The following is a 13,842-nucleotide window of genomic DNA, read 5'->3' as shown; positions in this document are numbered from 1 at the left end:
AAACTGCAAACTGTGATAAAGTAAAATGATGCATGGCGTTTCAAATCAAAGGACCCATGTTGCATAATGATCCTCAATGACAAGGCAAAGGCTTTGGCAGATTTAAAAGAGAGAGAGAGAGAAAGAGAGAGAGAGGAAATGACTAGGACTTGCTAGTGGCTGCTATGTGTAAAGCTATGGCCCCATTCCCACTGGCTTATAACGCAGATCAGGACATGAATCATGGGTGCATCGTTTCCATTTGAGCGCATATTCGATCTGCATTGCTCCAATATCGTTTCCATTGGGATTCAAATCTGAATCGATTTATCCTGAAAAATCCGAATTATTGGTTGATAAACCTGTTCAAAAAAAATAGCGGCTTTTAGCGAGTTTTCTTGTGCCTCCTGAGTCTGTTTCGGGGCAAATGAATGGGAACAAAAGGGTGTGTGATTTGGGATCTTGGAGATGGGAGGAGCAATGCTCAAGGGGCTGGCCTGGGGGTGTCACCCGCTTGTTCTCTTTCCTGCTTTACTGGTGCCATTTTCTCCCATTTGCATAGCCTTTCCCCTGGTGGATTGGGAAGCAGAGTAAGGCGATCATGCTACATTGAGCTCCAAACACAGTAAACACATTACGCCCCCTGCAACCTCCCCCCTGCTCCACATTCATAGACCAATGTGTGAGGAGAGCCATTGAACATCATTTTAAACTATTTTTTTTGCCTCTGCCTGAGCGCCTGAGCAGCAGATGGTCTTTGCAGTACATGCCTGCTTGATCGCCCCCCTCTTCTCTCTTTCCCAGAGGGAGTCTGGGGAGACACAGAAGAGGCTGGACACCAAGGGATTGGGGGCAACGAGAGGCTCCTCTTCTCTCTTTCCCAGAGGGAGTCTGGGGAGACATAGAAGAGGCTGGATGCCAAGGGATTGGGGGCAAAGAGAGGCTCCTCTTCTCTCTTTCCTGGAGGGGAAAAGTGCCTCAGCGACTGATTGGCTGTGATGTCAAGTGCTTAAGCACTTGATTGACAGCTGCTTTAAAAAAAAGAGGTTCCGAAAGGGCAATGGGAACGGGGAGCAAAATAACCCGCTTCAAATTACCTCAGGGATAATACCAATGGGAACAAAAACAGGGGTAAAAAAACCCGGGTCTGTTTGCACCCATTTTTAATGGGAACGATGGGTCAGATTCAGGTCAGAATCCGAGTCAGAATCGCAGCGAAATAAGCCGCTTTTTATGCCCAGTGGGAATGGGGCCTATGTATGGTAAAGTGGCACATTTCAGGTTATGTACAGTTGTGGATTTCCAGACTAGTAGCTTTATCCAAATTCCAAATTCAGGAAGTGGCTAAAAAAATGTATGCATGTTTTTATGACTGCCAGAACAAGCAAGTGTTGTAAAAATACATGGAAGAAAGGGGTGGCAGAAAAAGAAAAGATAAAACAGTGAAATGAGACTTGAGACTCTCATATTGTTCTAAGCTAGAAATGTACATTTTTGGAGTATAGCTTCTGGGACTTTGTCACCAGTTTTTGCCACTCATTCCATCCTGGAGGTGCTATTTTGTTGCAGTTTCATAGCTCTATACCAGAACTCTTCAAACTTTAAAACAAACAAACTGGGGGATGGTTTCCCCAGTTTAAAGTGCAAATTTTCTCCTTTAATTTTTTTTCCTTAGAGTCATTTCTATGGCCATCATGTCACTAATGCATTGTTGCACTATAGCAAAAAGTCTGGGGTAACAGAAAGAGATAAAAGGATGAACACATTGTAAGAAAAATTATATGAAGATGAACCCTTAATTTTGGAAAGTGAAGTGAAAGTTGCACTAAGAGCAATTAAGAGGAATAGATCATCAGGAACAGATAACCTGCTAATAGAGCAACTGCAGTTTATGGAGACAGGATCAACTTTAGTTCTAACTAAACATCCAGCAAATATGGAAAACAAAACAGTGACCCACAGATTGGAAATGATCAATATACACCCCTGTAAGGTAACACAAAAGCTTGGAGCAGCTACAGGACCATTGCATTGATTTCACACACAAGCAAGGTCATACTCACAATTCTTCAAGAAAGAGTTCTGCCATATATGGAGTGAGAAATTCCAGAGGTGCAGGCTGGGTTCAGGAAGGAAAGAGGCAACAAAGATCAAATTGCAAATATACAATGGATAATGGAGCACACCAGAGAATGTCAGAAGAAAAACAACATGCACTTTATAGACTATAACAAAGCCTTTCACTGCATAGATCATGAAAAGCTATTGATTGTACTTAGAGATCTGGGTGTACAAATACATTTGATTGTCCTGGAGTGCAATCTATACTCAGGACAAGAGGCTTTACTTACAACAGAATATGGAGAAACAGAATGGTTACCAGTTGGAAATGGAGTTAGACAAGGATGCACCTGATTTGTTCCATTTATATGCAGAAAATATCATAGGAAAAACAGGGGTAAATATTGAAGGAAGGAATATCAACAACCTAAGATATGCAGATGGCATCATAATACTAGGAGAACATAACAAAAATGTGGAAGAACTAAGGAAAGTCAAAAATGAAAGTACAAAGGGAAATTTAAAATTGAACATTAAGAAAACTAAAATACTGACCATGGAGGATATTCACAACTTCAATATGGACGAGGTGGACATTGAAATAGTCTAAGACTTCCCATATATTGGAGCAATCCTTGACTAGAACAGAAACTACAGTGAAGAAATCAGTTGAAGACTAGGGCGGGTTACAGACCGCCATTTAGTACGTATTCTATACGTACTAGGGTTAGGAAGGGGCGGTGCTTCTGCACCCCCCTAACCCTAGTACGTATAGAATACGTACAAGATGGCGGCGCCCTGTTCATACGGGCGCCGCCATCTTTACGTATTGGACGCTGTGCGTCCGAACGTGTCGCGGCGCTAATGGCGTCGCGAATACGCCCCTGGCGCCTTGCGACATCATTAGGGCGCCGCAAGAAGAAGCTTCATTTTGGAGCTTCTTTTTTGCTCCATAACGGAGCCGCACGGTTTGGCTGCGACGGCTCCCTTACGGAGCAAACGGCGGCGGTGGCAGACCACCTCAAAGCGGCGGTCTATAACCCCCCTAGGATTAGGATGGGCAACTTTGAAAGAACTAGACAAGATTCCAAAGTGCAAAAGTATACAACTGAACACTACAGTGAAAATTGTTCATGCCATTGTTTAGAATGCAACAGGAAGCAGCCAGAGCAGTAAAAGTGGAATAGCAGCACTAGAAGAGTATAGTGTGGTAATCTACATGATCACATCTGAACTTTTCCTAGAAGCCAAGCTGACTAATATGGCTACCTCTGGATGCTAAATTGAGGCTGTTGTATTTTGTTGTCCTTTGCCTGCCTTATGAGAAGACATGGCTCACTAGAAAAGACAATAATGCTTGGAATGATAGAGAGTGGTAGAAAGAGAGGATGACCATTCACCAGATGAACAGACTCAGTCAAAGAGGGCACAGCCCTAAATCTGCAGGAACTGAGCAGAATTGATGAGGATAGGGTGTCTTGGAGATGCCTCATCCACAGGGCCGCCAGAATTAAAAGTCGACCTGAGGGCACTTAACAACAACAACAAATACAGAAACACAGAACTACAGGAACAAATATCACAACCTCCCAATACATTTCCTGCATCTATTGCAGTACTTGGTCTTAACATCCGTATGTGGTGGAATGGAAGAATCAATAGATATTGTATCAGGTACTCTAATATGGCTTAATATTAATGTTAGGGTGAGCTGGGGTAGTTGCTGTTACTTGAGAATAAGAGCATAGAAAATTTCTGATCTTCTGTTACTTTGAGCATAAAATCCCACAGTAAGCTCTGAGTTACTTTGAGCATAAAATCCAACGGTAAGCTCTGAGTTTGTTCTTTTTCAACATCTTGCCTGATAAAGAAGTCTGGCAATCCTGAAAGCTTTCATGTAATTCTAGTGCTTACTTTTTCTTTTTGGTTGTTGTACAGTAGATATTACCCAAATATGGAGCCTGCATTTTGGATTTTATTTTATAGCTACCATGGCTGCCTCTAGATTCTTTATTCACATGATAAATTCCAATTGCTTGGAATTCCAAATTCTCATAAGTTGATTCTCAAGAATTGAGTAGTCTGGAGTTGATTTTAAAGAGACCATATTATTTATTTATTTATTTATTTATTTAGATGGCTCTGTGAACTTTCTCCCATATTAATTCAGCTAAGACAGTTGGAGATTCTCCTGAACTGCATAGTTATGCCCAATGCCACTGGGAGTGATATCATGTCACTTCCAGTTTCATTTTCAGCAACTTTTGGTGGGTTGGGAATTTTCAGTGTTGTAGGTGCTTTGAGGTTATGGAAACAAAACTGCTTCACTTGGCAGCAAAACTACTTCATTTGGCAGTGAAAAATTGTTTTCAGTCTTGAGGCTTGGGAAAGCTTCTGGGGCCATAAATGGGATCCTATTTGTGACATCAGAACTCTCCTAAGTTCCAAGGTCCTAAAAGCATTTGGCCTGCCGAATGCACTCTCCCCAACCCTATTATAATCCTAATTACCAAACCTGAGAAACTGTTTCTGGCAGGGCAGTGTTTACATGGGCAACAGCTCGCAATCACTTCAGATATTATAATGTAGGAATTGAAATGGGACTTGGTGTATTCTCTTCTGAATTTGCATCTAGTTCCTATCGTTAATCATATCTAATATATTATCAACCAGTTCATTATTTTAGATACAATGAAACCATGAGGGTCTAGAGCTAGAAATGTTTGAAGTCATAGATTGTGGAGACAGTATCACTGAAACTCCTTTGCTGCAAAACCCAAGATGCTACTAGTAGATGTTTGAAAAGACAGAATAGGGGCAATATCAATGCAATATTGATGTGGCTGATGCATCAAAGTGTCTAACAGAAACTAATAAACTCAAATCAATGTATGCATGAAATACAGTGCAAAATCCTCATTGTGGTATTGAGGATTCTTCATCACTAGGACTCAGTTCTAATATATTTTATAGGTGTGAAAGTGAAAGTCCCAGGCTAGACTCAAATTTCAGAGATCTTCATGACAGACTCAAGAACCAGTAATTTATGACAATCTTCTTTTCCTTTCCTTTCCTTTCCTTTCCTCTCCTCTCCTCTCCTCTCCTCTCCTCTCCTCTCCTCCCTTAATACAGAAACTATATAAAACATCCTGGGAACAGACAAGGGCAGCTGGCTACGATTTGAGATTGGATGCGATACCTTTCCAAACAGCTAAAGCTTCCAGAGAAATTGCTAGTGATGTATGACACATTATTTATTATTTGTTATTCTTTTTATCCCTTACATTTGTATCCAATCTTTCTTCCAGATTGCTCACAGTGTATTACATGGCCTGCCTCTCCCTCCCCCCCCCCCCCCACCTGCCACCCAGAAATCAAAATCACTTAGCCACACACACAAAACATTATGGGATCAGTGACAGTGAACCACACAATAGCATCTTCAGTTTCAGTGATGTCATGAGGTCTCAGGCATGGTTCACACTTCCTGAGTTAACATTTCTGGAGCTCTTTTTCACATAATTTGTTATTCTTTCATCCATCCCTCATTAGTTTTTTAAGAGAATATTTGTAAATTGTTATAATGTAGAAGATCATCAGAGAGTAACTTCACTGATCTGGAAATATCATCCATACTTGAATCTACAAGCACATACACAAATAGCTCCATGGATGTTAGTTTTGTTGGCAGTAGTAGATACTGAAATGGGGCATTTTCAAAGAGAGGCATGAGTAGTTTTGGATCTGCCCTCCACCCCTGAGGCCTTGGGCTGTTGTAAGTATCTTTCCTCCCATTTGTTTTAATGGGAGGAAAAATTAAAGAAAACAAACAAACAAGAAGTGTTGTGAGAAAACACGTTGATAAACCTCATCTCCCATGGGTCCTGGTTATGTGCCAGTAGAGCTCTGGACACTTTATAGAGTACTTCCCCTTCAGCCAGTACTAGATTCCTGTCCAGAAAAATAATGTGCTTAGTATGCTATCAGCAATGTTATGGTGTATGTATATTCTACAGATCTGGAAATTTTATTTCATTGTGAGGTAGAAATCTATCCTTCCTGAGTATATAAGGCAGTACCTTAGTTTCACAAAGTTCAGTATGCACACATCAACTGCAGTGGGTGCATAGATACACAATGAAATAAGTAGGATGGGATGTTTCCATATGGGACTCAGGCTTCCTTTGTCTCAATATTCTACAGTTCAGATACAAAGAGGCCTTCTTGAGGGACAGAGGTCACCAAATTGGATTTCGCAATGTGAGTGATGATCCTAAAATGACCCACTTCCTCAAGATGGGCTACCTCCAGAGTGACAACCAGTACAAGAGAGATTTTGTCAGAAATAGAGCACATTTCAAAAGTCAACTTGATCAACCAGGATTTATCCATGCAAAGAAAAGTCAGCAGCTGATCAGTGATGTCAACTACAGGCAGCACCTGCATCAGTATACCTGTGACCCAGATCAACTGAATCTGAAGCATGCCAAGAAAGCATCCACACTGCAGAGTGATGTAAGTAGCTTTCATCTTTAGGCTAGAGCCTCATTCCAGGATTAGAGTCAAGGCTGCATTTACTCTCTATCAAAAATATTCAGACCCAAAGTCTGTTCCCACAACATCTACAAAGTAACCAATTTTGCATAAAATTAGTCTGAAAGTGTTAAGATTAAAAGGTTTTAAAAGCTGGTAGAATGAAACAGTGTAGGCTTACATTAACAAAGTGAAAAATGCTAGTAAGGGACTGCAATCTTTTTATTCTGGTGACTATTTTCTTGTAACAACAAATATTGACATAAAAGTGAACATGCAGAATACTCAGAATATTCATTTTGCTTTGAAATGGTTTTCTTCTGGTATTACAGAATCCATAGGTTTTGAAAGAAGTAAGTCATCTTTTTCCCAGCAAGGGAAATAAAAATTCAAGATGCTGTTGTATACAACGTGTCTTCCATTTGATTTGAAGAGTGTGAGGTATATAATTCTGGAAAGAATTTTGCAGTTAATTCTAAATCTGTTTTGAAGGTCAAGTACAAATCTGATTTGAACTGGATCAAAGGCATTGGCTGGACTCCTCCAGGTTCTTACAAAGTTGAAATGGCTAGAAGGGCTGCTGAGCTAGGCTATGCCCAGGAGCTGGAACCTCAAGAAACTTTGGACAAGTATGAACTGGACACTGTAAGTGAATGAAGAAATCACTTTTTTTCTTAAGCATGCAGGATACAGAACCTCAATGCATGATGGAGTAGTTATCTCTACACTTCCTGAGGCCCTTACTATGTCATATATGCCAGCAGTGTACAGGCAGCTCAGGAAAACACAAACTCATAAAGGAAAATGCAGATACCATTATTAGTAATGTTTATTCAAGGACTCAGGATTTTTCCTAGTATACTACAATCTGTCAACAGCAACCAAGCAGAAAAAGAATGCTTTAGACTAGTGTTTTGTCAGCTGGTTTTGTTTTTGGTGTTCAAAATACCAGGTGAAGTATTTCTAATCCCAGTTTTTGTAAATGGGAATTGTGCATTAGCATTTATTAATAGCTGATATTTGGAATGTATTTTGATTGGCAGGAACAGACAACAAGAGAAAGATCCCAGCAAGTCAGAATCAACCCTGATGCATCAGAGATTCTGCAAGTGAAGCGGAGAAAAATGCAACTAATTAAGAAATGAACTGAAACGCAGGCATCTGTCAGAGCAAAACGCATATGTTTTTCAGCTTGCTCTGCAGGTTATGTAGCTGTTCGGACTCCCTCAGTAGAATATAGGATGACATCAAAAGTCTCTTTTACTTATTAAAAAGGTGGGGGGGAGACTAACCCTACACAAGTAATTTGATATTGATCTCTGTATTTTTGCATGGGTACAGTAAGTTATTTTACATGTATGTATCATGCAACTTAGTATTTATTATATTGGCAATTGAGATTTATATTAGATGACTGGCAGGCTCAGCTTACTAAAAATGAATGAATCATGATTTGCTGAAGTAAAATTATTTGTATTGAAAATAAATCTGTGGAGCATCTTTCCATGTACAGAAGGTTTCTACGTTTATGGGCACAAACAAATGATGAACTTCAGCTTTCCTTCATTTTCTGTATTTCTTTCCAGTTGAACATTCAAAAAAAGGGGGGGGGGAGGGTTGATCAGACTCTTTAAAATGTTCTTCAGGTTAAGAGGTGATAAGATAGCCCTGTTTAAATATTTGAAGGGAAGTCATACTGAGGAGGGAACAAGCTTGTTTTCTGCTGCTCCAGGGAACAGGACCCGGAACAATGGACTGCATGGCCCTTGCGGTCTCTTATGATTCTATGGTAAGTGTGTGTGGAGGAAAGAGTGTGAGACTGTAAAGAGGGTATTCTGTCATTAGAGGATGACACTGAGTAAACAGATTAGACTGAGTCAGAGAAACTGTGAAAGAGAGACAATATTGTTTTTTGTAGCTAAAGCAGTAGATTTTGGCAGAACATAGACAACTTAGTTTTGGGGCTACAGCTCTTAGAATCCTCCAGCCAAGATCTAGGTTCAAATCTCAATTTTTAGCTAATTCACTCAGAGTACAGTGGGCTAGTCTGTCAGATGAATTAATCTTTTTTTTTAATTTGGGAGAATAAAATGTATGTGAAGTTTGTCACTAAAAGATAAAAACAACAAATAAGCAAGTGTTTTCTTCATTGCTTCTAATGTAGACAGTATGGTCACATGCTCTTGTGTAAACTAAGGCAAAACATTAAAGCCTAAAACAAGGCAATAGATATTACATTTTGAGGAAAGCATGGAATATTTTGAATTATTTGGTGAAATCTGAAATTTATAGTGCTTTGCATCTGTTTTGGAAATTTTATTTATTCTAATTATTTTTAAAATTTATAACCCATCTTTCATTCATAAAGAACACCAGGGTGTACTGTATATATGTTGTAAAAAGGCAAATGCCATATAACAGCAAAAGTAAAATTACAATACAAGAGGCACAAAAACTATATAAATTGTGTTACACCACAAGATTATTATGCTTACTGAACTGTAAGTTCAATTGAATTCAGCAGGATTGCTCTCAGGTAAGTGGATATAATGCATTCTAACAGTGCAATCCTTTACATGTCTTCCCAGACATAAATACTACTGAGTTCATTGGGACTTATTCCAAAGTGAGTATAGGATTGCTGTTTTGGTGTTTAAAAAGAGTATGGAGAAATCCTTTGTATTCCTGATATTTTGCAGAAGATGTATCATGTTCCCCTTCCTTTTTTTCTAAAAAGTTTTTTTTAATTGGACTCTTGTTGAATTTTTGTACGGATCCAATTGAGAAATCTCGTCACACGGGTATAAACTCCTGGTTTGTTTTTTAATCCACATTGGTCTCCCCAGCTCACAATTCCGTAGAGATAATAAGATCCATTTTTTACACAGGTTAGAGGACCTCCTGAATCTCCCTAGTAAAAATAAAACAAAGCATTTAATTTCAGTAACAAATTTTAACTAGCAATAAAATCTGATTGTTCAGTCAGAAGATTTAGAATCAGTCATAATTTTTTATTTACATGATAAAATAGAAAGATGATAGATTTAGTATGTGCCTTTACAATGTCAAAACACCCATGGTAATTTGCAATTTAAAACAATAAAAGAATACTGAAAACGTTACAGTATACCAAAAAGGAGACTAAGACCCTTTCCAGAAGGGCCTTTTAGTACGTATTGTGTACGTACTAGGGTTGCCCAGGGGCATCTCTTTCAGATGCCCCCGACCCTAGTACGTACACAGTACGTACAAAATGGCAGCGCCCATTCTACATGGGCGCCGCCATTAGGACATCACTATTGCACCGCCTCCAAATGGGGTGGCGCAGATGTGACATCCTGGCGCCGCGGAAGGATGCCTGTGGCGCCCTTTCCGCCGTGCAGGAAGGAGCTCCGAAACGGAGCTCCTTCCTGGGTTTGTGGTGCTGATGCAGCCTTTACACGGCTGCGCCAGCATCACAAAAGAGAAAGGGGCCGAGCAGCCCTTTCTCCTTTCCCCGCCACTGTTGGAGTGTCCTTGGGGCTTGAAGCCTTTTGCCGCTTCCCGCAGCCTGGAAAAGTGGCGGATCGGGGCTTCAGGGCTGCCGCCGTGGCAGCTGAGGCCCCGAACCGTCGGGGAAAGGGGCGGGTACAGGCCGCCCCAAAGGGACAGTCTATAATGCACCTAAGTCATTTGTGGTCTGTCCAGAAATTGGTGGAATAAACTCCCTTCTTCATTCACTTTTTCTGCCATTTTATCCCTTTATTCCCACTTCACTACTATATATCCAACTGCTTGAGACACAAGCCCAATTGAATGCAATATGATTTACTTTTGAGGAATATGTGTAGGATTGTAGTACTTGTTTTTAGTAGGAGGAGGACAGCCATCATAATGATACGTGAGTACAGGTATGCGTGTTTTAGAAGATAATGCAGGGAAGTAGTAGGAAGTATAATGAGTTTATGTTCATCCAAGAAACATGGAAAGAAGGGAAGCAGTTTCCAAGTTGCTCAAAGAATAAATCTTACTTCCTTGACTGTCTTGTTAAACTTAAATATCCAAATCCAAAATGCATCCCAAACACCTTCTTGAGACATACAGGTTGAATATTCCTTATCTGGAAATCCAAAACCCAAAACTTTTTTCATAGAAGCATAGAAGCACAGCACTAACTCGTTTATTGTTTTTGCTGCAACAGATTTATTTAGTGAAAGGGATGGTTTTTTATATCTTATAGTGTACTAGGTTTATGTGATTTCATTCATAAGCTGCCTTGAACTACTTTGATAAAGAGTTCTGATCAATAAGGATATAAAGCACCAATTCAATAATACAGATTATGTCAGCATAACATGAAAAGAACCTACATGTGGAGATAAGAAACATTAAGGTGGATGCTTTGGGGGGAAAATGGAGATTGAGGATAATGTTAATAAGATATATCAGGAGAAGCCCTTGTTGAATGACAACTCTCCCATGTTTCCATGGTTTATACCAATTCAACTTCTAAGTCCCCCATAGGCTTGCCTGTCACCAGAAGAGCTGCTGTTAGTTTGAAGGACATGCCTCTCGCATCATGTTGAAAGGAAGGAGGTTGTTGTAATGTATCTGATACAAGAAGCAGATACATATGTAGTACCCTGCCAGACATTACTCTGCATAGCCTATTTACATTTTGTTAAAAGAGAAATTAGTGTTCAAATACCGAAAAAGCAACAGACCTGACAAGTATCAGCTCTTGTTCTCTGAAGATTTCCTGCACAAAGCATGCTTTCATCCAGTCTGTTATTATATGCACTTGGTGCGTTGCACCGCATCTGGGAAATCAGCTTTACTCTGGCATCTAACAGCTGATGAGATGATTCACCTGCAAGTTAAATCCCAGAAAAATAAAGAAAATCTTATTTCTCATCTTCCCACTGCTAACCCTTTGTTTTCAATATATACAGGATCACAGAATTTTTGTGGGGCCCAAAATATTATTATCTGTTTAAGGTTTAAAATTTAACAAAAGTTTTGCCTGAATCATTAAAAAGTAGAATTTGGAAATAAACAGGAGAAAATCTAGCAACATAGGTATCTCAATGAAATTTTGCCGTTGAAAATCTGCATTTTGTTAGATTTGCAACCTGCAGATTGATGCAGAAGGATTCTGGCCTGTTGGACTTTCAATAGTAATATTGAATCAAAATGGACTGTGGTCACCTTACATTCATTATGAGATACTTTTGATTCATTAGATCAGTGAAGGACAAATTTTGTACAAATGAGATTTATCAATAGAATTTTGCCTTCATCCCCTTTAGAACTTGGATCTGACTTGGCTAAAGTCCTGATCCACCCCATTATTGTCTCTGGGCACAAGCTCAAAATGTCAACAACTTCCACATTTTTCTGACTGATAAACTGAAACTGAAGGGTATTCTGTTTAGAAGGGAGAACCGGTAACCCTTTGGTTTAGGTGGAGAATATTCTAGTTGAATATTGTACAAAAATGTTTATAGTTTTGTTATTGTTTATGTACACACGTTGTTAGATATATAGATAAATATGTGTATGGTTGTTTTTAATGTTAAATTTAAAAAATATCAGCAACCTCTCTGATAGTATATGTAAAGAAGTAAATGGTTGCGTTTTATTTGGATATTGGTGAATATGCAGGTGGAATCCTACAAGTCATAATGCTCTCCAAGCCCAAAAGACAAGCTTTAAGCACCAGAATGTATTCCTATAGCCATTTTGTGGCTAGTGGAGGGCAGGAAGTTCCATTTAGTGTACAGCTGTAGATGTGAATCTAAAAGAAGAGAACTTATATCACCTATACAACAAGTATGACCATACTTACTGGAGATTTGAGAGAGCAATATCATCTGTCAGCAGCGGAACTGCAATACCAGATGCTGCCCAAATTGTGTGACTATATGATTACTGGACCCAAACATACATTCATGACAGAATGGATGCACCAGGTTATGTTGTTGTGGTCGCATGTTCTGATGCATGGAAATGAGGGGGGACACACTGTGTGATGAAATGTTGGATATCTCTTTGTTAGATCCTGCTTTGAACATGGAATCCAAGTCAAAGCAGATGTGAGGAACTTTACCCACAATGTTTAGCAAAGTGCCATAACAAGCAGCTGAGTTCCTCTTCCACATTTTCATCCATCTTTGATACAACAGTTCAACCATAACAGTTCAAATACTATATGGATGAAATGGCATAAAATATTATTTCTTTGCATCATTGCTGCAACAGCATAGCCCAAATTCAATTGAATTCTTAACAGGTTTTCCTCCAAGAGGTCTGTTTAAGTGCCTCAGCCAGGAGAGGACACTCAGGAAAAACTATGCCATCTCCTTGTCCCAGAAATGAACTTATCCCATATTGACCTGGAAGTTCCTGTTGCAAAATAAGCTGATCTGACTATGGCGGGTTATAGACCGCCCATTTGGGGCGGTCTGGACCCGCCCCTTTCCCCGGAGTATCGGGGCCTCAGTGTGCAGAGCGGCAGCTGCTGAGACCCCGATCCGCCACTTTTCAGGCTGCGGGGAAGCAGCAAAACACTGCTTCCCCGCAGCCTGAAAAGGGGTGTCCCTGGGGCTTCAAGCCCCAAGGACACCCCGCGGCGGCGGGGAGAAGAGAAAGGGGCCGCTTGGCCCCTTTCTCTTTTAGTCCGCTGGCCGCAGCCGTTTGAAGGCTGCGCCCAGCGGACTAAACCAGGAAAGAGCTCCGAAACAGAGCTCCTTCCTGCTCTGTGTTCAGGGCGCACTAAGCGCCCTGGCGCGGAGCAAGGACATCACGTCCGCGCTGCCCCGTCTAGAGGCGGCGCGGCCGTGACGTCCTCACGGCGGCGGCCGTATGGAAGGGCCACCGCTGTTTAGTGTGTGACGAGCACGCACTAGGGTTAGGGTGGTGCGGAAGCACCGCCCTTTTGTAACCCTAGTGCATGCTCGTCACGCACTAAAGTGCCGGTCTGTAACCGGCCTATATTATTATTGGATCCAAACTCCTGGCGGAATGGATGCACCAAATAATATACAAATGATACAAGAATTATTCATATCTGCATTTCAGTCATGCCTGTGCTGAATGGTGAACAAAATATACAATTAAATTTATTTTTTATTTCTAGGAAGCAATAATGACTAGGAAGTTTTTAAAGCTGCAGTTTGGCATTGCAGTTAAATATACTGAAGATGTATAATGTAATATGCTCTATTTTGAATGATGGTTGCGTCAGGGGTGTTCGTTTGGCCTTTATGGGATGGGATACAGGGTTAAAGA

At 40.4% G+C, this 13,842-nt stretch overlaps 2 protein-coding genes across 4 annotated transcripts in view; one reads left to right on the top strand and one right to left on the bottom strand.

The window, feature by feature from the left end:
* NRAP (nebulin related anchoring protein) overlaps positions 1–8,928 on the top strand; it is a 75,609-nt gene extending 66,681 nt beyond the window's left edge. For all 3 annotated transcript variants that reach the window (XM_089509930.1, XM_089509931.1, XM_089509929.1), the window contains 4 exons: positions 5,173–5,280; positions 6,244–6,555; positions 7,066–7,218; positions 7,617–8,928. In XM_089509930.1, coding sequence (XP_089366056.1) covers positions 5,173–5,280; positions 6,244–6,555; positions 7,066–7,218; positions 7,617–7,718 — 675 coding nt within the window. In that variant the 3' untranslated portion in view covers positions 7,719–8,928. The remainder of the gene's footprint in view (positions 1–5,172; positions 5,281–6,243; positions 6,556–7,065; positions 7,219–7,616) is intronic.
* Positions 8,929–8,948: 20 nt separating this feature from the next.
* The window catches only part of LOC149318515 (factor VII-activating protease-like), a 42,354-nt gene continuing 37,460 nt past the window's right edge, over positions 8,949–13,842 (bottom strand). The window contains exons 12-13 of the mRNA XM_089509932.1: positions 11,277–11,422; positions 8,949–9,484 (exon numbers count right to left, since the gene is read on the bottom strand). Coding sequence (XP_089366058.1) covers positions 9,317–9,484; positions 11,277–11,422 — 314 coding nt within the window. The 3' untranslated portion in view covers positions 8,949–9,316. The remainder of the gene's footprint in view (positions 9,485–11,276; positions 11,423–13,842) is intronic.

This window comes from Sceloporus occidentalis, unplaced genomic scaffold (genome assembly GCF_023333645.1).
Source record: "Sceloporus occidentalis isolate IW3139 unplaced genomic scaffold, rSceOcc1.0.p SCAF_2, whole genome shotgun sequence".
Taxonomy (NCBI): domain Eukaryota; kingdom Metazoa; phylum Chordata; class Lepidosauria; order Squamata; family Phrynosomatidae; genus Sceloporus; species Sceloporus occidentalis.
The sequence above is the reverse complement of the archived record's forward strand: the minus strand, read 5'-3'. Positions and strand labels throughout refer to the sequence as shown.